The sequence below is a fragment of the Sander lucioperca genome, chromosome 2 (genome assembly GCF_008315115.2).
Source record: "Sander lucioperca isolate FBNREF2018 chromosome 2, SLUC_FBN_1.2, whole genome shotgun sequence".
Taxonomy (NCBI): Eukaryota; Metazoa; Chordata; class Actinopteri; order Perciformes; family Percidae; genus Sander; species Sander lucioperca.
In genome coordinates this window covers 39,298,757-39,324,155 of record NC_050174.1, presented here as the reverse complement: position 1 = coordinate 39,324,155, position 25,399 = coordinate 39,298,757, and the positions used below count along the sequence as shown (strand labels likewise).

General features: G+C 39.6%; 1 protein-coding gene across 1 annotated transcript in view; it reads left to right on the top strand.

The window, feature by feature from the left end:
- Positions 1–6,790, top strand: part of antxr2a (ANTXR cell adhesion molecule 2a) — an 85,697-nt gene extending 78,907 nt beyond the window's left edge. The window contains exon 17 of the mRNA XM_031305419.2: positions 4,056–6,790. Within this exon, the coding sequence (XP_031161279.1) occupies positions 4,056–4,094 (39 nt within the window). The 3' untranslated portion in view covers positions 4,095–6,790. The remainder of the gene's footprint in view (positions 1–4,055) is intronic.
- The last annotated feature ends 18,609 nt before the right edge of the window (positions 6,791–25,399 follow it).

The following is a 25,399-nucleotide window of genomic DNA, read 5'->3' as shown; positions in this document are numbered from 1 at the left end:
AGCCAACATTCCAAGTGACAAACATGTTGTCTGAGGACTAGGCAAATGTGGACCTCTGCTGCTCCTGTCAACACGCAGCAAAGGGCCGCTAACAAGACTTCAGTGTAGATGGCTAAAACTCCAGTCAGATAGTGATATATTCCAAAACATGCAGAGTTGGGACTTGGGAGGATTATTTCAGATGCTGAGATTACTACGCAAGATTTAACAATTTTTCCAGAACAGAATTTGGAGTAAACGGTAAATTAAATGCCTCAAATCATCATTTACTGAATCTTTTTTTTAATTTATTTTTTACAATGACTACTTTAATTTCAGAGTAACTACTAATGTTTGATAAGCAGCAATCATCAGTTTAAGGATTGATTTTCATATCTTCGCTGAAAACTATCTACTTGTGTGTTGGACGATACAGTATCAACATTGGATGTTGTTATAATCAGTTTAGTTTGATATCTCGGTTCAATATATCCCCATTAGCCAGTAATGAACATTATTAATCACAGTCTTCATGTGGAAGTGGATGCCTCTGTCTGACCACCCACCCGACCCCCTCCTCTTGTCTCTTCACCTCTCCATCTCTCCACCTGACTCATCCACCCATCTATCTGCAGTCACGCTCCCGTCCGTCTGATGAGATTTCACTGACATCCCGTGCTGACGTATTCAGACTATTGTTCTGCCGCTGCGGGTGGCACAGGTGGGCCTCCATCTCTCCAACATGGCCCAGTTACTAGGCTGTGCTCCCTGCCAAGTCAGGCCCCGCTCATCTGGGAACAGGGGAGCTGGAATGGGTTTGACCGTATTGTGCTGCACCTGCTTCGCCCTCGCACCAGATCCCCCGGCTTCGCCTGCCATTCTGCCACCGCACAGAGCCCTTCTTCCCTCACCGAGCCCCTGCGCCGTAAAACCCGTAAAATCCACTGAACTTAGCCGTTAAGTTGGCCATGGCCAAAACAGCATCTGATGTGCCTTATTTGTTGACTGTGTGAGATTAGTTGCAGAGGGTACACGTCGAGGGGCTTACCATGCAGAGATGGAGCGAAGTCCCTACCCCTCCGTCAAACACCCACCAGCCCTGCCAAATAATGAGAAATGGAAGATTCTCCAGCTTGTCTAAAGCCCTCGTCACAGTCGGTCCGTGCACACTTCTGCTCCCGAGCCAGACTGTAGTGCAGATACTGTAAGAGCTCCCGCAGCAGAGGAACTGGCTGCTGACTTCTGCATTCACTCTGCAGCTCAGGAGCCAATGTCTTGGTCACTTCTGTCCATAATACCTCAATGGGAAGCATCCACCTGGACTGCGCGAGGCCTGTATGTGCAAGGATGTGCTTTTGTTTTCCTAAAAACAGAAAAGGAAAGAGATGTGCAGCTCAAATATGTGCACATTTAAATGCAAATTCAGTTCAGCACATGAATCGTGTCTTCTTGATACCACATTCTGTGCTAATTCAAAACGGTCAAATTTTTTACACACACCTCTGAAACTAAAATTGAAATTTCAGTGATTTCCCTCAACACCAGTGGCTGTGATAAACAAATCAGCTTCTCCAGTATGATTCTCCCTCTGCAGATATGTGTCGTCATGCAGAAGGATCTCGTAAAACTCAGACCTTATTAAGGACCAAAGCAAAAAGTCTTTACATTTCTTAGTAAACCAAGATTACAGTGATCAAGTGTGTAGTTGACTAAGAGAAGTGCTGGACATTAAACATACCCTTACTACATCAAGGTCTGCATCAGCAACTAAAGTAGTACTATCACCAAATGCACCCAACATGGTGAGTGTCTGGAAATCAGGCCTGGACAATAACAACTAATAAACGTGGAAATCCAGAGAACAAGAGACACAATGAGAGAGAAGAGACACCCAGAGTACATTAACATTCACATTAGAAATGAGAAAAATCAGAAAGCATATTTACTCTTATTTCACTGTACCATGCAGTCGGTCGGTAATCACATTTCTCTCCTTCCTCTTAATCAATGTTTGAGGCAGCGTTGGCTTATTTGTAATCTATTAAAGGTTTGCTGCTTTTGTGATAGGAAGCTGCAGCTTGATTTATTTTGGTCAGAGCATTTGTATAGACGACAGTGAGAGGACAGTCTCTCTAGAGCAAGCAAATCATTTTTTCGTATCTGATTTCTCTGTTTTGAGCTGTGGAAACCATCCTATTCAGACGGATTTACTTCTGTTCCAGTGGGACTTTGGATAGTCTTATTATGGATACAAGGCTGCACCGCTACAAGTCCTGATCTTTTTTTCTCTCTCATCCTGGCACCCTCTGCCACAGGGATACTTTCTCTGTATTTATCATGTACATGTGCACTTACCAGGTAGAGATTCAGTTATGCATCTACGTGGCCATGAAAACAGGGTTCTCCAGCGGAAATGTGACTCTGTTAACTTGGTGTGTCTAATCCTTTGACCTGCATGGTGACTCAGAGGCTCACACTCACAGCCAGAAGGTCCTGAGTTCAAAACCGATTGGGGGGGGGCTTTTATTTTGGAGTTTCTTCTCATGATTGTGTGGCTTATGTTGTGTGAAATACTGTATGTGTTGCATATTAAAGGGATTCAGTTCACCAAACTTACAAGAAAACCTCATCTCACTTATTAAACATTTGAGGAACTTCTTTCGGATTAAGAAATTGTCCTCATGAGAACAAACATGGTGTGCTGTTGAGTAATTCTTCACTGTAGTGAGCAGCTCAAACACAATTCCATTCACCCCATTGCACTGGTCATCTGCATGGATAGATATGACACTATAATATTCCTGCTATTGCTGTTGAGTAGGGCACTGTCCACAGATCAGTGTTGTAGTCGAGTCACCAACTGTCGAGTCTTGAGTCCTCAGTGTTCGAGTCCAAGTCCGAGTCACCAAAGAAGAGTCCGAGTCGAGTCACCATTACCTATTTAGTCAGAAACTTCATCCAACGTCTGAATGCTCAAGTCATGTTTTATATATCCTCGAGTCCAAGTCAAGTCATCAGTCCGCGAGTCCAAGTCAAGTCACGAGTCCAGAGAATAGATTCTCGAGTCGGACTCGAGTCCAGAGAATAGAGACTCGAGTTGGACTCGGGTACTCCATCACTGCCACAGATGATGCTGCTCACTGCCTCTAAATATGTATAACTAGTCAAAGGATGCAGAGGACACATGTCCAGGCAAAGATGAATGAATACAGAATAACTTAACTACCTTTTTATGATGTTGTGACCAGGTTACAGTAAGCACATGTGAACTCACTGACCGAGACAGAGAGAAGTGAAGAGGTACAGAGAGTCGGAGTTGTGAGTGTGAGGTTGGAGGCCCACTAGCTGCTGGGGATTCGCTGTGCGAGAGCTCCCTCTTGGTGCCAGTCGGCCTACTGTTGGTGAGCAGGCTGCCGCTGCACCGAGAGGCTCAGACAGCTGCCTAGACACAAATACACACACACACACACACACACACACAAATACAAATACACGTTAGGTGAGACTATGCACAGGGATAAGAAAGTGAGACGTCTTATTTTTTTTATTTTATTTTTGTCTCCATAGTCTCAGTACGGTATCGAGGGAACAGGAACACTTGCTGCTGCTTCACCAGTTGATGCTTGATTTGATTTAAATATAATTTCTGCCGATTGTTTTACTTTATTTGTCTTTAAATTATCTGTGAAAAGTTTTTTTTGTGTGTTTTATGTGTGTTAATTATGTACGACCTCTTGTCTCCCACGGTTTCTTCTCCTGGTTTGTTTTTACTTGTGTATGTATCAAAAGACATATTTCATACGTATACGTCATTATTTTTATATCTTTATATTGTCTTTATTGTTATCTACATCATTTTATTTTGAATATTTTAATAGATATCCAACATTATGATCACACTTGTTTATGTAAATTAGATCATAGCGAAATAATAGGAGATGCTTATTAGAAATATAAGCAAATGTCAAATAAGGTCTTAATTACTGTACTTGAATAACTGCAGATAAGTACGAGGCGGTTATTAACTATAAAGGTTGTAATGTTCTCTCTCTTCTCTTTCTCTCTGTGTTTTTCAGGGTCGGTGTATTAATTTCAACCGTGTGCAGCATCAGTAGAAAAGAAGGACTACTGTGTGAAGACCAACATGTGCAGATCGCTATGGACAAGAGAAGAAATTCAGTTTTTTTTTTTTTTGGAAGATCTTTAGTCCTGCAGCTAAAACCACTATCTGTTCACTCTGCTCTACTTTGTGCACAAAGTTTCGCCTTCTGTTTTTTTTTTATGCTCTTAGACCTTTAAAGCACACATGGTGACGTTTTAATATTCACTCTTAATTATTAAGTTATTTACTACCTATTTTCTATTACCAAAAGATTTCTTTTAAATTAAAAAGAAGAAAAAAAGCCGAGCAGAAGCACAGGGCGCCCCAGAACTCAGCACTCAGACTCAGTTAGCTTTTCGTGTGCACCAAAGGCTTAACATATTCTGACCATATTGTGCCTTCTGTGAAAAACCTAATTTCGTGGACACAGACGGAAGCTATCTAAAGAAAGAAAAAAAAAAACTGCAGAAAGGGGGCTGTTTGCCTTTGGCGTGGAAGTCGGAATAATCCCAGTGGGCCATACAAGTGCAGAAGTCCATTGCCTTTTGGCAATGTCTCATCACAAATCCTCTCCAACTTCGGCAGTGCTGGATGCCTGGCGGCTGCCCTTTGACTGGCTTATCTTGTCATTTTAACACTGAGAAGTGCACACGCATGACAAATTGTAGACAGGATGCCCCAAGGTATTGGAAGGCACCAAGACTTTGCCCTGTAGTTTTGCGTTGTTGTTTCTTTTTTTTTTCTAAGACACCTTCCTTTCATTATGCACTCGGGACAAGAAAATTAATAGAGCGTTATTCGACCGCAGGACAGCCTCCTGACCAGTATGATCTCCAGCTAGGTTTGAGGGATTGATGCCTTTAAGACCTTGACATGGCGCTTGGTGTTTTTTGCCCCTGTTTTCAGTGCAGTCTGCTCTGTGCTCAGCAAGGCGTAGCACATCACAGCCCATAAACCGGCCTATCAGTTAAGACTTTTAAGATATAGATAGAGCTGCCTCGACACTCCTCTGCCCACCGTCTCAATCCTCCGAGGGCTTCCTGGCCGCGTCACAACTCACTAGTTCACTCGGCACCAGAATATCAAAGTTTAATTAAAATAATTAAAGGCAACAGCAAGCAGCAGCCTGTGAAGACCTGGCTGTCTCTTTTTTATGCCTTTTGACGTTGAATGACCTATTACTGCGTTATTCACAGGAAAAAAAAGAGGACACGGCGCCACGGTGATGGTGCACCACGTCCAAAACGCAAACCCAAAGCAACGGATGCGATGGACGGATAAGTATTGTTCATTTCCAGAAATTATGTCTCCACCCCAACTCCCTCACCCCAAAAAGCAGGGTATATATATATTTATATATATTGTGGATTTCTCAAGCATGCTGTCATGACGCCAATCCCAAATGATGTTAGTGTGAGCGGAAACACTGTGGGGGAGGAAAGGGGGCAGCAGCTGAAGAAAAAGGCTCGAATGATCCAGTCACTTCGGATGCCGTACTTCAGATGTAAAATGGATATTCGAGTCGAAACCTGACAAAGCGTGCCAGCTTTGACGGGAAGCGGTATAGACAATGACCAGTGGCTGGGTCAGTGGGATGTCTCTGTGCAAGCAGGGAAGCTTATCAAATGACACTAAAAATAAGTTCAACAACCATCAAGTTTGAGGGGAAATGGGTGACCGTCTCACATTCGGTGGGCACGAGGGCGCGCAGGACAGGCGGCGCGCAACACGCCAGTCTAATTATTCCTTTGTTTCCTCTTCGTTCCAATCGGAGGGACATAAATAATTCCAAATCAAATCCTCCGGGTGTGCTGGTATTTATGTCTGACTTAAACGTTTTTAGCCTCTTGCATAATTTTGCAGGCGGACATTTAATAGGCTCATCAGCCTCTTTCTGGACGGTCGCTGGACGAGGAAATTTTAGCACTTAGATCTTGTCTTTTTTTTATGTTACAACCAAGAGCACAGGAATGTTATTAACCCGAACTAATGAGATATTTACATAGCAGTCACAACACAAGTCGCCCTGCTAAAAACGCGTCGCAAGTTCCCTCTGTGTGCTCTCCACACATCATTACACACACATAGTATACATTTTTTTTATGCCTAGATTTAAAAAAAACATAATTGTTGAATTTCTTTGTGCCTTTTTTAAATTGATGCATTTGATGAAAAAATAAGTATTTTTGTATTTCTGCACTTGTTAAATTAGGTTGTTTTAATGTCATTTAAACACCAAAAGTAAAAGAGAGTGTGTTGACATTTTTTTAATTTTAAAACAATTTCACTTCAGCCAAGTTGTTTAACTTTAAATACAACTAAAACCTAAAAATGTAGATTATCACAATTGTTGATACACTTATTTTATTTTTGTCAACATCTTTTTCAATTTTGGGTTTAATTTGATTTCATGCACGACTTTCTGCGTAGTACATTATTTACATCTAAATTAAGGTGCAACATTTGTAATTTATCATTTAATTATCTTTAAAAAAAATGTTTTACAGTTTTTGTCTTTCATACTGCCTTTTTATATTCACGTAGCACCTTGAAGTCCAGGTTCAAGTCACACAAGCTGCACATATGTGTGTGAGTTGCAACCGAAATACCAAAACAGACTTTTTTCCAAAGCTTTTTTTACGAGTTTTACACTGTTTTTATGTTGTTCTTGTTTTACACTGCAGTCTGTCAATATATATACAATGAAAAGCGAACAGTGTTTTTTCTCTTCTTAACACGTGTGTGTGTGTGTGTGTGTGTGTGTGTGTGTGTGTGTGTGTGTGTGCTGGTAGGGGTGGACATGCTAAAGGCTATCTTTAATTGGGCCCTTACAGATTTATAGGGCCCGACAGGGAACGTGATTATACAGTGTGTGTGTGGACAGAGGAGTGGACAGTGTGCAGCCTCTCCCCCTGTGAAGTCAGTCACCTGAGGCACCACACACACACACACACACACTCAAAATCCCTCCAAGGTCTTCAACGCCCCAAAAATGAGGTCTTGCATTTAGTAAAAATATGCACTCGTACACCTTCTGCTTTATCCACGTTTGCATGCGGTGACAAGATGCCAGCTGAGGGGGGGGGGGGGGTTTGTGGTTGTGTTGTGTGGTGTGTGTGTGTGTGTGTGTGTGTGTGTGTGTGTGTGTGTGTGTGTGTGGTGTCTGTGTGTGTGTCTGTGTGTGTATACAATCACCCCTCCATGTTGGAAGTAAAAGATGTAGAATGATGTGTCCTTGTTCCCACTTTTTGGTAGTCTAAACTCTCCTCTCATGAAGGTTGTTTAATAAAATCAGGTATTGCTCTCATTTCTGCCTCTAAAAGTCTCAAGAAATCATCTTTTGTTGTCCAGACACACACACACGTTTTATAATAAAGCCATGTAAAGCTGTTACTGTGAGGAATAAGCTGCCTTAGCAGTAATAAACCGCTCTGTAGACACACAGAAAGCATACTCTTTTTTTTCTACATTGCTAAACATAACCAAGTTTTTCTGTAAACGTAAGAGAAACGCAAAAGCAAAGACCTATATGGTAAAAACCCAGGTGACGTTAAAATGCTACTGAATATGAAAAACCTATCCCAGGAAATAAAACATTATTTCATGTATTCAAAAGCAGAAGAGGTTCCATAATGAGCCTTGATTTAATCCAAAATGTTACAGTTACAAGTGGTTGAGAACAGCCAGTCTAACCCTACAGGTCTACATCAGCAGTGGAAGAGGTTTTAGTATGATTAACTTAGTAGTAAAATTAGCAATACTACATTATAAAAAATACTCTGTTATACAAGTAAAACAAAAGTTTCAAACAGTTACCAAATGTAGATAAAAGTACAGGAGAATTATCATTAAAGTGTACTTAAAAATACCAATAGTAGAAGTACTCATTATGCAGAATGGCCCTTGATTTGTAGAGTGCTATATTACAAATATGATATTATTTGATCATTATTCTTGATGCATGAAGATGTAATTAGTATTTTTTAAGTTGGAGCTAATTTTAGCTACTTTATACACCTTAAGGTAGTATAAACCGTATAACCCATGTATCATATTTTATATGCTTTTGGAAGAAAATGTTAATCTGTAAAGTAACTAGAAACTCTCAGACAAATGTATTGAAGTAGAAGTAGGAAGTAGCATAAAATAAGAATATTCAAGTATGAGTACCTTATGTAACTAACCATCTTCATCAGGGCAAAGTTAAAGAAAACTATAATGCAATAACACCCACGCCTTTCACATATAGACTATCCACCAGAACTAAACATTCAGTCGAGGAAGTGACATTGTTCAGCTTCATCACCAGCTTCTGTCATGAGTGTTCACATTTAAATGAGTGTTTTATCCTTTCAGACCCAAAATATACTAATGCTGTACATCAACATAAAAATATAAAACCATAATAACTTTTCTCAAAAGTGTCATCACCTCTAATCTTCTAAGTGTTCACACATTTTCTCATTCAACAAAATAACTTCTCAAATCCATCATTGTAAATGAAATCATTGTTTCATCCAAACTTCTGAAAATGACTTTTGAATGAATTATCTGATAAAACCATACATTAACAACACTAAAAATGTGGCTGGGTTGGCTCAGTGGGTAGAGCAGGCGCACATATACTGAGAGGCTTATGCCTCGACGCAGAGGTCCAGGGTTTGAATCCGACCTGTGACGATTTCCTGCATGTCTTCCCACCTAGCTGTCCTATCAATTAAAGGCAGAAAATTAAAACAAGTTTTAATAATATATCTAACAAAAAACATATATATATATATATATATATATATATATATATATTAAAAACAATTTGTTGGTTCCAGCCACTCCAATATGAGGATTTGTGTTTTTTCTCTATCTCATATATTCATACAGTACATGTATAAACTGAATCCTGTTGAGCTTTTAAGATGAGATAAACTTTATCGATCCAATGCATGGAAACGCAAACGGTTCCGATAAAATAAGCAGTGGGATAAAAAACATCTTTGGAAAGTTGCAACAGGTATCGGTCCCTATTTTCTGACATTTTGTAGACTAAACAATCAATGAATCATAAAACAACAAACATACTAAAAGATAATAAAAACATTGTTAGTTGCAGCCTTACTACAGAAACACAAACGCGTTGAATTTGCTGCACTGATGAGCTGTAAAGAACTGGAGAAGTATCGAGTCATCAGCTCATTGTTTCCTGTCTGTTAGTTTACTGAAGTCTTCATTACAAACATTTCACTGAAAAACAGCTGCATGAAACCAAAAAAATATAGAACCAGTGAGTCATTGTGTGTAAGTTCCCACAGTTTTAACTGCTGATTCTGTGTAAAGTGGACTAAATACATCCTCAATGTGTCATTCTGATCCACAGACAGTATGGCTCCACGCTAACTAAATCATCACCATAAGCTGATTACTGCTGACCAGTTCACACAGCCTCTAGCTCCAGCTATTGGAGACATTAGGGAGCATATTTTCATTAAGTGTTTAAAATCACTGAGTTTTATAAACTGCTTTATCAAAATATCTGCTTATCCTCTCTGTTTACTGTTGTGCTTCATCAGCAGTAGCTACAGGCTGTGTTGCTTTAAACACAGCTGGCTGCGGGAAACACTTTATGATTCATCCCGCAAAAGCTGACGTTTCTAGACTGGAGTCTGGTGCACGGCCACTGTCCAGACAGCACATACAGTAACCCATCCTTGCTTTTTTTTTTTTCCCCTCCATAGTTTCATTGTCTTCTTTGTACACTATGTTACTGGCAACATTATTAGTGGATGAAAAAGTTTGAAGTTTATCAATGTAACACTGCACACTTTTATTTCCTGAACACTTAAAGATCTATTTGATTGCTTTTTCTACTAAAAGTTGAACTTTTTAATATTTATAGGACTAATGTTGACTCCACCAGAAATAATTACGCATTCAGATTATATTAAACCAATTATTAAATGAATAAACCGTGAATTAAATAAATGCATAACAAAATGCTGAAGCAAATAATGACAAATGCACAATAAATGCACAAAAACATAAAAAACAACAATGTGGATATGAATGTGATGCTGAACATGTCTACTAACACCCTCTAGAGTTACATGTATGTGGATGTGTTTTAATGCAAACGAATGCTTTTTGCAGTAGAGACAAATTACATAATTCTAAACTCGGCTCTCACACAGATAGTCATAAGATCTGAGTTTAGAGGAGACAATCAGCTGATCAGAATGTCAACATGTCTACAATATCTTCATTGTGTCACTCAGTTTGCTGGAATGTATGACTTCATTTCATTTTGTCAGTATATATCTGTTTCAGACTCCCCAAAAAAAACAAATCAGGCCTGATATGCTGAGACTTTTTGGAAACTTTTTTGTTTTTCTCTTTAGGTTTGTGAAATCCTATTTTTCAGAGTCCTGCTTTAGTCTTCAGTGCAGTTTTGTCAGTGCTTAATACAGAGCAAGAACTGGAAAATGCGGGATCAAGTCCCAGAAGAAATAGTCAAAGAATATCTAAGACAAGCAGGTGAAGGAATTAACAAATAATATGGACTAAAAAAAAAAGACAGTGAGTGAACAGTTGGTGGAAAAGAAGTGCAAAAAAACAACTCATTCATGCTCAAAGAATAACTCCAAGAAAAGAAATTCTGAAAAAAAACTATAACCTTAAAATGATAACAAACTTTGCTTGCGAATAACAAATATGTTGTTTTTGTGGAAGCTCTTTGTGCCACATTTCGATTTTGTTCTTTTATGAAGTCCCATTTTGTCACAGTGGAGCAGCACACCATGCTGCCATTCAAGCTTATACATCATGTGTAATGTAAACGGGCTCAGTATATAGCAACACACTGCCACACTTGAACAAACAAAATACTTTGGAGATGAAAAGACATCTGAAAGAAGAATAAAGCAGCTGAATTACCCAAAAGATGTTATGTGTTTAAAGAAGCTTAGACGCTACAAATATTCTCTATTTCGGCAGGAGAGAAATTCACAAATATGATACAAAAGAGATACATGATCAATTTGTAGAAAATAAATTTATCTTAAAGTTTTTTATGACTAAATTCACATCCCATCACAAGTCAGGCATCACTGCAGTGATTTGTGGGTTTAAACATGAATTTTTATGACTTTGAGAAGAAAAATAATTCACTATATCTGGTTGATCCCTTGTCTAACATACTGCTTGGAATAAAAAAGGCACATGAGGACAGCAGCATCCGAAGGTCTTTGCATTCTTCTATTTTTACATTAACACTCGCAGCGAAGAAAACACCAAGCAAACTCCTAAATCCATCCTGAGCTGTTCCACAAGGTTCTGTTTTCGCAATTTGATGGAGGGGGCTTAGCTGGCATAAAATTTCAACCTCCACTTCCCCTGATAAAGTTTCACTGGCAGGCAGCGAACAGACTTAAGCAGCTGTTGCCCCCCGAAAGCCCATCTGGCTTCCCAGGTTATTCCGATTTGCACAGTTGTCTCTGAAATTTGGGTAACTGTGGGATCAAATGCTGCAACTCTGCACGGCCGCTAACCTTTCAAAGCCTGAGCGCAGACCCTGTCGCATCCAGAGGGCGGCCCATCCGCCCTAAGAACAGCTTGTTAGAGTTGACACTTGATTTTATGCATTGTATTTCTGAGAGCATTACAACTAAATCCCCTTCTCAGGCGATATGCAGGGCTGCTGTTCAGCGACGGCTGTGGAAAGTGCAGGTGGGGGGATTAGGAGAGCTTGACGGCTCGGGATTTCAGAGCTTTATCTTGATGCTCGTCCCTGTGAATTTTAAAGCCCACTATACTAAATATGCGGATAAAGATATAGGACTTCTGTAAGATGATTAGATGTATGTCAGTGATGGTGTACCGTTATTTCAAGAGAGCAGCGAGGAAGCGGAAACACACATATGTATGTGTAATATAGGTCCAATCATATTACACGCAGGATTTGGACAATTAAACAATACAATACAATAAAACATAATCTTAATGAACCATGAGACAATTAAATGTGTCTCTACAAAGGCTTTATACCTACTTAGAAGTCAGATGTGGGTAACTAAGTACTTTTACTCAAGTATTGTACTTGTGCATGAAGTTTTGAAGTTCTTGTACTATCCGTTTTGCTACTTTTTTAACCCCACTCCACTACAATTAAGGGATTAAAAAATTTAAAAAGTATACCCTTATTTATTTTACATACAAAACATGTCATGAGCCCATAAAGTATGATGCATTGTTTTAGATTAAACTACCCAACAATAGTGCTTGGTATTGGTACCAACCAAAATATGTCTGAAGCACATCAGTAATAATTATTCAATAATATACTGGTTACAAATAACAGTCTGAAAGGGGCCATGGTGCATGAGGATATTTTTAGTGTTGATAAAGTGCCATAGATTGAAGTACATCATGCTGATATTACTGTGTCATACACGCTGTACTTTTTGTACATTCATTGCTACTTTTACTAAGGTAGCAAGTAGACAAAAACGTAATCTATATGGCACACTTTATTCCAGGGTAGATGCAGTGTGCTTGACCGAAAGCAAGAATGTTAGAACTTATACACGTGCATACATAGACAACATGTGACAACATCTAACACAAAAATAAGAGAAAAATCCAAATGTGCAAGAGAAAACAAATATTCTCTAATGCAGTCTGGTGCAGTATTCCACCAGTGAGGACCATAAAAACCAAAAACTTCACCAGCTCTTGATTTGGCTGTTGGAACAACTAAAAGATGACCTAGTTAGTCATATTTCCTAGAAGAAAGTCATATCTGATAAGCAGGTCAGGGAGATACTGTGGAGCAAAGCCGGCAGGTAAATTATCTGATTAGTTCTTTCACTAGAAGAGAACAACTAGGTTGTTTTTTTGAATAATTTCCTTAAGAATACTTACTCTGTTATACTAATGTTTAATGTTCTGAAAACGAACAGATGGTCAGCACATGCAAAAAGTTGCCGATGCCATTTTACCTCTCCCACTTATTGCTACACACATAGAAGAAGAAAAAAATAACTCGTTTCACAGCAACCTCCTTTTGCACCTAAATCTGTGCCGCGCTCAGAGATGCTCCTGCTAGGTATGAAATAATGATGGCACAATATGTGTGTTGAAGCTCCGCGGGGGCATATGTTGAGTCAGACGGCCGAGCGAGATCACCTGTCCGGCCGGAGGGGTCGGCAGGCCGTCTGGAGCCTGCTAATGATAATCCTCCAACATACTGACTGTCAGCTCATGGCAGGCCTTCTCTGAGCAGCAGATCCATGCAGGCAGCGGCGGTCGCTTCTGCTCCGCGTCTGAACCCATATTGACCCAGCACGGAGGCTGACGGAAGGCCCTCTGAGCCAATCGCGTGGGGCTGTGTGAGCCCGTGCCATCCCATTGGGGGTGGAGCTGTGTCAGACCCAGGTCGAGTCACCTTGCCAGCAGCGCTCTGTCTCGCGCTTTAATGAAGCTGAGGGAAACTTTGGCTGGAGGTGTTTGTGTGTAATCATGTCACATTTCAAAAGAGGCACAGGCAGAGGAGGCAGCAGATCGCCTCTGACTTCTCCAGCAGATGTTTGGAAATGGTGCTAATGTTGTGGATTATGTCTGTGGGTGGACACGCAGCGAGAAACTCAAAGGACCACTGAGTTAACTTGGGTGAAATGTGCCTTTAACAAAAATATATGCATAAAATATGTATTATAACCAGTTTTATGGAAGTGTTACTGTAATCATATTAACCGTTCCAGCGGTGCATTATATTTGATTTAAGTTAAATGACACTTTGGTGGCTGAGTTAAAATTCTGTTTATTACATTAAACTTACATTTTCAAATGAATTACGCTGCAGCATATCGAACTATTTGGCTCATTGCTGCTGTGGGTGTCTGATGTGTGCAGGAAGAAAGAAAGCAGATGGAAGGTATCAAATTTAGATGCATTTTACCTAAACTTGAATAAATAAACTTACATTTGCTGTGAGAGCGACGATCGAGTTGAGCAGAAGGTTTTCAGCAACCTCTACCATCATCAAAAACTTGAAGTAGACAACCCAAGCAGCCCAAGCTGACCAATCACAGGTTTTGTTGTTTCCACATGATATCTTTGTAGCCACTACAGCTCTGATGTGTAGTTAAATTTTTTAGGGATGCACCGAATCCAGATTTTTGGGGTTCGGCCGAATACTGAATCCACTGGTTAAGATTCTGCCGAATCCGAATCCGAATACCGAATCCTACTCCCTCCAGCTAAACGTGTTTTAGCCACCTAAAAAATACAAAAATTCTACGGTTGAGAAAATGTAGTGTCAAAGGAAAGGGCTGTCTGACGGCAGGTCAAAGTGGTGAAAATATTCTAAATATAGCATACATTTAAACTGATACTGTTTTTTTTAGGTAGGCCTTTTTGTAGGTAGCTAAAATACATTTAGCTGTTTCCCCCATCCAGAGCAATACATTGCTTAGCTTCCGTGTTGGGACTCCTGTCTGCTTCTCCAAACTGGGGGCGTGCTGACCACCATGTAGGTATAATATACTGACTATGGATAAGTACTTCATACAACCTCACTTCAAGAAGTCCAAACTATGCCTTTAAGAACTTGCAATCAATGACTCTATTAACCTTTCACCTTTATATAATGGTTGTTTTATGCAGTGGAGCTGTAAAAAATCACATTTCCATTTCATGTTAAAATAATTTGATGTTAATCTAGACCCAACATGTTCACACCCGGACCGCAGGAGGGACAGCAGATCCGCAAAGCTGTTTACAACCTCCGATGCCGCACTCGCCGAACAAACACAGCCCTCCCACACGGCCGGTGCCACTTCTCTCCATGGCTGGCATCGTTTAACATTACAATATTTTCCCGGTGTTTGCCCACGGATGATGAGGCTCTCATTGCTATGCATTTGCCAGATGAATCATAAACCTATACCATATGCCGTTGCAATTTGCTGATGGGCCCAAGCTGTTTTGGTGGATATAAAATCCTGGGATTATGGAGGCTTGATCCTCAGTGAATGAAGGGAGAGAAGGACAGGGAGACAGAGGGAGTGAAGGGGGGAAAGGTGGAGGGTGATGCTCCCTCTCTCTATTGGTCCACAGCTCAGCGAATGTGGAAAGGTAGAAGGCAGGGCTTCTGATTGGCACCTCCCAAATTGTCTAATCCACCAAAGGCTGTGAGGTAGAAGCTCAACCTGGTGGTTTGTGAAAGCAAACAAACCAGTTCACGTGCACACAGACAACAACATGTTAATCACCTTGTCCCCGGTGTCATATGGTGGTAATTGAAGTAGCTGTTCAAAACAAAGGGACAAAGGCCCTCAGGGAGTTACTGTTGTTGTCATTCTCTTCCCTGAAATCGAGAGTATTACATACTGTATGGGCCAATCATCATTTGTGTTGGCGCTAAAGCTCTTATTTTAGATAAAGCATGTTTGTTGACAAAAGGTGAGGAATGCCTCAATGCAGGGAGATCATTTTGATTGTTAACCAAAAAACAGGAATTAAAAGCTTAGTTTGCATTAGTGAGAGTGAATGTTTTTGTTTTTCATCACACAATACCTGAGATCTTTCTGAAAAATATCTGCATTCCACCAGACATGGTTCCCATTTATACTGCTATAGTATTTGTTGTTGTAGAAGGCTAAAAATTAAGATAATAAGATAATTATGATATATTCTAATGTCTCTAATATTTTGGTAGTAGTGTTTCCTTGTAACTTTGAAGAGTGAATAAAGACGAAATCAAGATATTGTTTATTCTTAGGGACTGAACAAATATGCATTGTGTATCCATTGAGGCTGCAGAAAAGAACATTATAGGTTGACTTTAATTAATGAGGCAGTGTCATTCATTAAAGTAAATATTTTTGCGTCCCATACTTACGCTGAGAGGCACTGCCCAAGCATCCGTATTTTACCAGTCGGGAGTGAAAATGAGTTGATCTTATAATATCTGATGTTCAAACGTGGCCAAAGCTTCAAATAATGAGGTAAACATATGTAAAGTAATTTCTGCGAGCTAAAACCTCAGGTTTCAGATTGTTCTGATGACTCCTCTTCCAACAGTTGTTTCTACTCTCGGCTCGAACTGGCGTCAGTTAGGGGTGTAAGACAAAATCGATACACTTGAGTATCGCGATATTTTATTTTGCAATACTGTATCGATTTTCAAAAACACAATATTGATTTTTTTTTTCTTTTTTAAACTTTTTTCTTTTTTTCTTTTTTTAGTTTACGTGCAGGAATATTTATGTAAGACAGTGGTTCACGTTTATGTTGTGTTTAAACCCCCTACTGCTAGATGGCTATGCTGAGACACCACTAGTGTCCTCGCCTAACAGTGCCTAGCAAGGCCTGACTTTTTGCTAGAAGCTAACAATGTAGCTATGGCTGAACTTTGGCCTACTTTAACATATACAAATTTGCTCATTAGGACCTGTGAAACACAATCCCAAACTGGCAGTTTGATTTTCTGTGTACTGAATTGTTTACCTAAAGTAAACTTCTTTGACTTTTATACACATCATGTCTTTTTTTAAATATTAGTTTTTCTAAACTTATACGATGTAAAATTGCAATATATCGCCTTACACACAGTATCGAAATATACTGCAATATATTGAATCGTGACCCATGTATCGTGATACGTATCGTATCGCCAGATTCTTGCCAATACACAGCCCTAGCGTCAATTAGGGTCAGATTTCTTTATATGCTCATCTGCTCCAAGAACGTTATCTGCAAGTGTTTACATTACATACACTGCTACATGTAGCTACATGCTAATGCCAGGGAAAGCTGTAATCTTGGTTGCAGATGTTGTTAAATTTTTAATTTCTTTCCAATTTTGGATCACATTCCTGCAGGAACATGCCCGTGTGTGTAGTTTGTTGACATTGAACATAAAAGAAAACTCAACGTTTCTGTCTGGCAACAGGGTTGTTGTGTTTAGGCTACACTTGGAAATTCATTTTAACTGTGGCTTTTAAAAGTGAACATTCATATCTTGAGCATTTACACACTGCTGATCTCGATCTGAAGTCTTGTGGAGGCCAGTAGGAAACAACAGGCCCACTGTTTACTCTAGGTGTGAAAGGTCAAAAACAAATCGATAAACAAGTAAAGAGGCTTAATTCATTTTCAGGTTTTGATTAATAACAATATTTGGCTTATGGACTGAGAATTCATGTCACGCTACTGACAGCGGAGGGAGGCTTAAGGATTATGTTTTGCAGCAGCAACAGCCTAACCATTTTAACAGAAAAACCCTTACAGTCCAACTTTCTATTTAACTTTACTGCACTTTCTAAAGGTCACCTGAACTTAAACCTTTGCTAGTTTTTAAAGGTTCAATATATCATTTCTTAAGTAATTGCACAATAGACTTAGGAGCACCAGTGATGAGAGACTGTGTTAACCACCATAACTCAAACTAACAGCATGTATAAGCGATTACCTCGTACTTTTTAATTGAGTGGGTTCAGAGAAGCTCTAACTTCCGAGTTTTACGAGTCTGGGGTCTTTTAACGGCTCAGCCACAGTAATTTGATAATCATTTTCATTTGGTAGAATGCTGGCGATCAATCTGATGGATGACTTCATCAATCCTTATAACACAGTCGTATGGGCCGCGGAGTCTTGAGTGGAAGTCGAGAGGCCATGAATCGTCCCTTTATGAATCACATTCCAACTAAAAGTTGATTAGTGAGCTATTGCAGCAGCCGCACTTGATATTCATTAAGATAAGGTGTTACTGCCAGTGTTACATGGTTTGTGACAATAAATTTCACATTTGCATGAAAATGGGCTCAGAAATTTAAATGGCAAAAATACAGTCTAGCTCGTTGAAGCACAGTTTGGCAGTAAGGAATAAAATGATTTATTCATGAGGCTGGCAGGATGTTGGATACTAGCATCTGATGTATGTGGTGAAGAGTGTTGATACTGAATTTCACTTGGTTTTGCAGTATGTATTATTTCTTTAGGATGTTTAAGAATCAATTTAATTTCCCATTTAAATGAACATTTCAGGCGTTTTGCTGATCCACAAATCCTCGAAAAGTACCTTAAATCAAACAAGGTCACATTCCCAGGTCAACAACATAACAATTGACCAATGGAGCGTGGGTTTCAGAGCCAAAAATGCCCAAACAAATCACACTCTTAAACCCAGATTCATCATGTACAACACTTTCATGATAATTCCCTGGCTGCCTCCTCCTCTTACCCCGCTGGCCAGCCTTTGTTTCGCTTCAGCTCCGTGGTGTGTTCAAACAATTGGTCAGTGAATCATATTTGTACCATCCTATTAATAATTGAGATTATCCTCATGATTATCCTGTTTTGCAGACAAGCTCTCCAGACCAGCAGATTATGAGGAAATAGTTATAAAAGGACTTTGGTATCCCCGTAAACATACAGTAGGTTTATATTACAAATTGGGATTTTTCTGAGAATTCAGCTTTTGGTCACCAAGTTAGACTTAAAATGAAGATAAAAATCCATGTTGTTTGTATTTGTGACCAACTTTTTCACACTTTTCCATTTGTGAGATTTAGAGATGTTAGTAAAGGCAAATTTGTAAACTTTGGACAGAGCCAAGCTAGCTGTTTCCCCTGCTTCCAGTTCCTTTATGCTAAGCTAGGCTTAAAGGCATAAAGGCGCTGCCACCTAACAATCAAGTGTAAATATGGGTTGTAATTGCTGATTGTACAAACGACTTATGGAGTCATTTTTCAGTTTTGAAAGAATAGACAGTTCCTGTTTGTCGCTGTAAAACAATTAACATATATACCATCTTTCCTGTGTAAATAAGTAACAAATACCTACAGTATAATCTACAACTTACTACCATCCAAATGCCACAATTCCCTCTGCATGTACAGAAATGAAAGCATTGATGCAAACTAACTAAACTCAACAGCGACAAATCTGAAATCCTCATCATCGGCCCAAAATCCCTCATCATCTCCTACCAAAACTTCTGCCTCTGCATCCATGGTTCTTCTCTTCCAATATCCACAAAAATCCGCAACCTCGGGGTGATCTTTGACCAAACCCTCTCCTTTGAGTACCGCATCAACCACATTACAAAATCTGCACTTTTCCCATCTCAAAAAACATTGCCCGCCTTCATCCCTCCCTTTCCTTCTCAGCCGCTGTAACACTCATCCACACACTCATCACCTCACGAATGGACTACTGCAACATGCATTCTGTACGGAACAAAACCCACCAAATTCCTCAAAAAAGTACAATATATCCAAAACTCAGCCGCCTGTCTACTTACTCATTCCAGCACCAGAGACCACATCACTCCAGTCCTCCTAGACCTCCACTGGCTCCTCATCCAACACAGAATCCAGTTCAAAATCTTCCTTATCACCTACTACAAAACTCTCAATAACCTCGCCCCCTCCTACCTCTCTGACCTCCTGCAACCTCAGATGCCAACCTCCTTTACCCCTCTCACTCGCCCAAGGCACCGGACCTGGGGGGACAGGGCCTTCTCCCTCTCCCTCAGGAACTCTCTCCCCCAACACCTCAGACTTTCCACATCACATCACAAAACCCATCTCTTTAAAGCGGTAACCAAATTAAAAACAGCTCATTAATATGATATGATATTATATATATTAATATGATTACTATAAATAAGTAAAAAAAGTTCAGTAAATCCCTAAAACAGCTGGCTGCTATAGTTTTTATCAAACAATTACTCAAACTAGAGTTAAAAGTGAATTTGTTGGGGGACCATTTTCAGCAGCAGATTAATACACATTTGGTGCTCTAGTGACTATTTGTGCGAGCAAGACAGTGTATGTTGGACTAAGTCAAAATAAACTACTGTGTGTGTGTGTGTGTGTGTGTGTGTGTGTGTGTGTGTGTGTGTGTGTGTGTGTGTGTGTGTGTGTGTGTGTGTGTGTGTGTGTGTAAATGTCACTCAGAGCAACAGAGTGCGGCTCATTGATGATGTTTTTTTTAAATAGTTTTTGGACAACAATGGAGCTCTACGGCACAGAGGAAGAAGATACAGTATATCAGGCTTTGATACACACACAATACTTGTTAGGAGATACATACATTGTTGGTTTGGTCTTTTTGTGGGATTTAAAAAAAATAACAAAACTATAGAAAATCACCAGCTTCATCCTTTTAATGATAACACAAAATCAAATTACCTACAGTATACTGTATATTGATGCTGTTGGCTAAAACATGTACTAAAGTAATGGGCATTAAAAGCACGTCTTAATGTTAATGCATCAGAGACGTCTCTCTTGTACACACAATTATAGTTAGCCTCAGGGAGAGAAAAAATTAACGTCTTTCTTCTCTATCATTTAAATGTCACAACCGGGGGTTACTTTCATTTACATGTCAATGTGCACGTCAAAACTAACTTTTGTGGAAACCTTTGTTGGTGCATGTGCTGTGTGCATACAGTACACACATTAGTACACCTCAGACTTTCCACATCACTTGCTTACTTTAAAACCGCACTCAAAACCCATCTCTTTAAAGCGGCTTTTAACTTGCAACCAAATTAGCTGTTTTCCATTTATTTTTGTTTCTATGCTGTTTTGCTGCACCTTTTCAATATTATTGTCATGTATATTACAGGATATTTCCCCTCCTCATTGACTCACTTTTGTATCAAATCCTTTTTGGACAATTGCCTGGGACAGCCTCAATCATCTGACCTGCCTGGACGGATGAAAGAGAAAGACATTTAGACAAAGTGAGAGTGGCCCCCGGGGGTCCGAATGGCTCTGCGGTGAAGAATTCCATCTCCAGCTCTCGATTTCCTTGACGTCTCCTCACCTGTGGAAGCCCCTGGGCGCAGGTTGACCTTATCCACAATCCTCCACCGCCACTCGTTTCTCTACCAAACCTTCACTCCCCCATCTCAGCTGGAGAGAAACACACTACAGGCCTGGCACCAGCAGTATCACTACTGTATGTCTCCTCTTTTTGCACCACAAAAGCAGCAGGCGTCAAGTACAGATTGTTTTCAGGTGCCCCATGTAACATTTCAAAATCATCATATTAAATATGAAGTTTTGGTTCAACTACTAAAAAAAGATCTACCTTTGACTTTTTTTTTACCTTTTAGAAATAACTGACATAGTAGTTAACTGAATCCGGCTCAAACATGTAACAATTTTCTCAGTTGGCCAATCAATAGGATTTGTTTGTTTTTCAGCTCCTTCACACCAGGAATTTAATTCTTTATAATAAGATAGATTTAGTTGCCAATTGAACGTTGCCAGTTGAATTGGTTTGTGATCTGATCAGGGTGTCTTACTTCAGTGTTATTGTGGGGAAATTACATATTCCACTGGCCTGAGTAGATCAGTCTGTGGTAATCTGCGTTTTATTAGTTTAGACCTAAATAGCTCTGTGTAAAAAAAAAAAAAAAGTAAGGATCTGCATTGGCTGTACTTGTATTGCTGTACGAGTGAGAGCATGAATTAAGATCCAGGAAGCCCAGTTTGAGTAAGTTTTCAAGGCTGATCAAATGCCATAACACTGCACAACAACTTAAACAGCTGCTTCCATAATAACAATACCTACATTTATGTCTCAAGTGAAGTAAATAGTATGACACCATTCTTGTTACAAAGTCATCTACCAGGAAGGTGTGATTTCACATATTTGATTTGCCAAAGCAGTGCGTTGAAAGTTGAGCCTGGTGCGACTTTATTTGCAATTATTTGGGGAGCCTTTTTCTTGTGGCCCTCGCTTAAAAAAAAGAAAGAAGAGGCTGTGTTTTTGACATGGCTCTGTCTGTCTGAACACAGCCTTGTAATTATGGTTTTGCAAAGATGCCCATACATCCACGCAGAGGATTTTATTTGTAACTGTAGGTCACAGAGACTTACAGAAGAGTTAATGTGCACACTTCCCTAAATGCAGCATTGTGTTGTGTGGCCCAACGCATCAGACCCGTACACATTTGCGAAGATATTGTTGTATTTTCCAATAGCGGGAACTAACTTAAGTGACTTCCACTGGAGGATCGGTAGCAATCAGGCTACTGTTGTTGTCATGAGGGTCAGATAAAGATCTGTTCGGGGGTGGTGATGGCGCAGTGGATATGACACGTGCCTTCGGTGTGGGAGACCTGGGTTTGATTCCCACCGCGATACATTGACCAATGTGTCTCTGAGCAAGACACTTAACCCCTAGTTGCTCCAGAGGCGTGCAACCTCTGACATATATAGCAATTGTAAGTTGCTTTGGATGAAAGCGTCAGCTAAATGACATGTAATGTTTGCCAACATATTACACACTTTAACTTCTGCAGTTCTGAAGTCACCAAAAGGGCAGCTCTGGAGATTATCCTGTTTCTAGTATCTGGTAGTTATATAATATTTAGTATTTATACGTTTTCAATACTTGCTGATGGTAAATCTTTAAAAAGAGCACATTAATATGTTTTTTCATTGAAAAAAAGGTTCAGTAAATCTCTAAAACAGCTGGCTGCTGTAGCTTTTATCAAACAATTACTCAAACGAGAAAAGAGTTAAAAGTGAATTTGTTGGGGGACCATTTTCAGCAGCAGATTAATACACATTTGGTTCTCTAGTGACTATTTGGGGCAGCAGTATGGTGTATGTTGGACTGAGTCAAAATAAACTACAGTGTGTGTGTAAATGTCAGTCAGAGCAACAGAGTGCAGCTCATTGATGTGTCTTTTTTAATCGTTTTTGGACAACAATGGAGCTCTATGGCACAGAGGAAGAAGATACAGTATATCAGGCTTTGATACACACACAATACTTGTTAGGAGATACATTCTTTGTTGGTTTGGTCTTTTTGTGGGTTTTTTTAGCAATAACAAAACTATAGAAAATTACCAGCCTTCATCCTTTTAATTATGACACAAAATCATATTACCTACAGTATACTGTATATTCATGCTGTTGGCTAAAACATGTAATAAAGTAATGGGCATTAAAAGCATGTCTTAATGTTAATGCATCAGAGACGTCTCTCTTGTACACACAATTATAGTTAGCCTCAGGGAGAGAAAAATTTAACTTCTTCTTTCTTTTCTATCAATCAAATGCCATTTCATTTACAAGTCAATGTGCACGTCAATACTAACTTTTGTGAAAACAGAAGTCTTTGTTTGTGCATGTACTGTGTGCATACAGTACATGAATTAGTACTACTGTAGATACTGAAGTACATAAATACCTCTTCTTATCAGAGGATTCCTCAGTAATCTTGTGTCTTTGAGGCCACGCTCATTAATTACAAACCTCACTCAGAGGCTCTGTAACACACCAAGTATTAACGCAGCATGTCATTAATGAGAAAGGGAGAGTGACATGTGAAGGTCTCGCATTGTAACTAATTGAAAAGGCATCAATCATCCAGGGCCATTTTACTTGCCTCAGCACCTGCTATTGTATGGAGGAGGTCACACTTTGAACAGGATCAAGACAACTTAATCTAGATAAATTAACACATGCAGACTGTGCCAGGAGGACGCCTGCCATGAGTGTTATCTGATGGGATCAGGTCCATGGTATCTCTTGTTACTCTGGGAATATTTTAAAGGCCCTTAATACCCACACAGGTTTTTGGAGTTCATCTGGCTGATTTTGTAGATTAGCAGCATTGCATGCAACCAATACTAAAGTGTAATCAGAAATGTCAGAAAGACCCTCTGACCTTGGAACCATCATGTAATATGGAGAAGTTCTGGGAAGCAAAATAAGAGGGAGAGCAGCTCAAGAGACAGTATGGAGGATCATCAATAACCCACCGCCATGAACTCACTTCTGTGTTTTCTTTTCCATACTTGTCATGTATATTTCATCCTCATGTCCCAGCAGCTCACGCTTGGTCACTACTGAGCAGTGCTCCACTGAGGCTGTGGCTAAACAGATGTTTGGAATGGCAGATGAACACAACTTAGGCCTCACATATGCTGCACAATCAAGAGTTGGGAGTGATTTATTCATACCAGTGAATAATGTAAACACACTTTTTCTAGCGAGCAGGGTCTGGTTCGGGTGTGTGCGACTCAGTTCAGCTCACGACAAACTGATGTTCGTGTCAGAGGAAATATCAATCACGTATCACTGTGGGGTTAGCTCTAGATGATTGTACAGATGCAGGCAACAGTAGTGTCTTTTTAGCCATGCAAGTTTAATCTTTTTATTGCATGCTTTCTAACCTTTAAGCTGTAGTCAGAAACGCTCAAGTTAAGTTTTGCTGTGTCTAAAATCACGCACTTCTGTACTTACTCTCACTATTTTGAGTACATAGAGCGTTGACACTGACGAAGTATGGCCAAATGCAATGCACTATGAGAACCTGGATGCTGCACTCAAAACAACCAGTACGTTGAGTGTGGAACGCTTGACATTACTCGCACTCAACGGATGCCGTCTTTGCTACAGAGTTAAGCTACAGGACCACCGACATATTTTTTAAACTTGTGAATATGGCGGGCAAGGATGCTGCAGCGGTTGCAATTGAAACGGCAAACTGAACTATACAAATGTAATTTATGCATGTGTTTTTTTTCAATAAGTACCATTACACTGTAGTCAGAAAGTGAAAAAACAAATAGATATATATCTGGCAGGCGACAATAGGTGGTGGTAATGCTCCGCCCGGTTACAATTTAAGAAGAAGTAGAAGAAGAGTAATTTCTGCTCAGTGCATAGCGGCTGTGCACAATTTGAGACAATACTACACTGTCGTAATTTATACACTACACAAGTGAGTACATGGTGTACACAGTACACAGTGTACTACATGTAACTGTACTCACAGAGGTATCCTAATTGAAACACACCATGTGTCGAGTCCAGCTCAGAACAGGGTTGAGATCCAGTCCAGACCAAGTCCAAATGAGTGTGTTTTCTAATTTTATTAAGAACTTAAGCGCAAAATAACCTTAACATGCAAGGAGGAGAACGTAAAGCGTCGTCCAAGTTCAGTAAATATTGCTGTTTGGCTGCTGAATGATAGAAAAATGAAGAAAAAAATATACAGTAGACATTTTTATGATTTTAGATTATAATATAACAGTTTTTAATGCACCACTTTCAATCACTGTCAATTCAAATCCAGTATATAGACATGTACAGTATACAGTACATGCACATACTGTACATAATCATCCAGTCATGTATATATCCATTCAGTATTTAATTCTTTGCACTATTTGCATAGTTTGCACCTTATAGAACACTTGACTTGTATAGTGACATTTTATTTTTATTGTTTGTCATTGGTGCTATATATGGTGTATATATATATGTATATGATATTCATATATACACC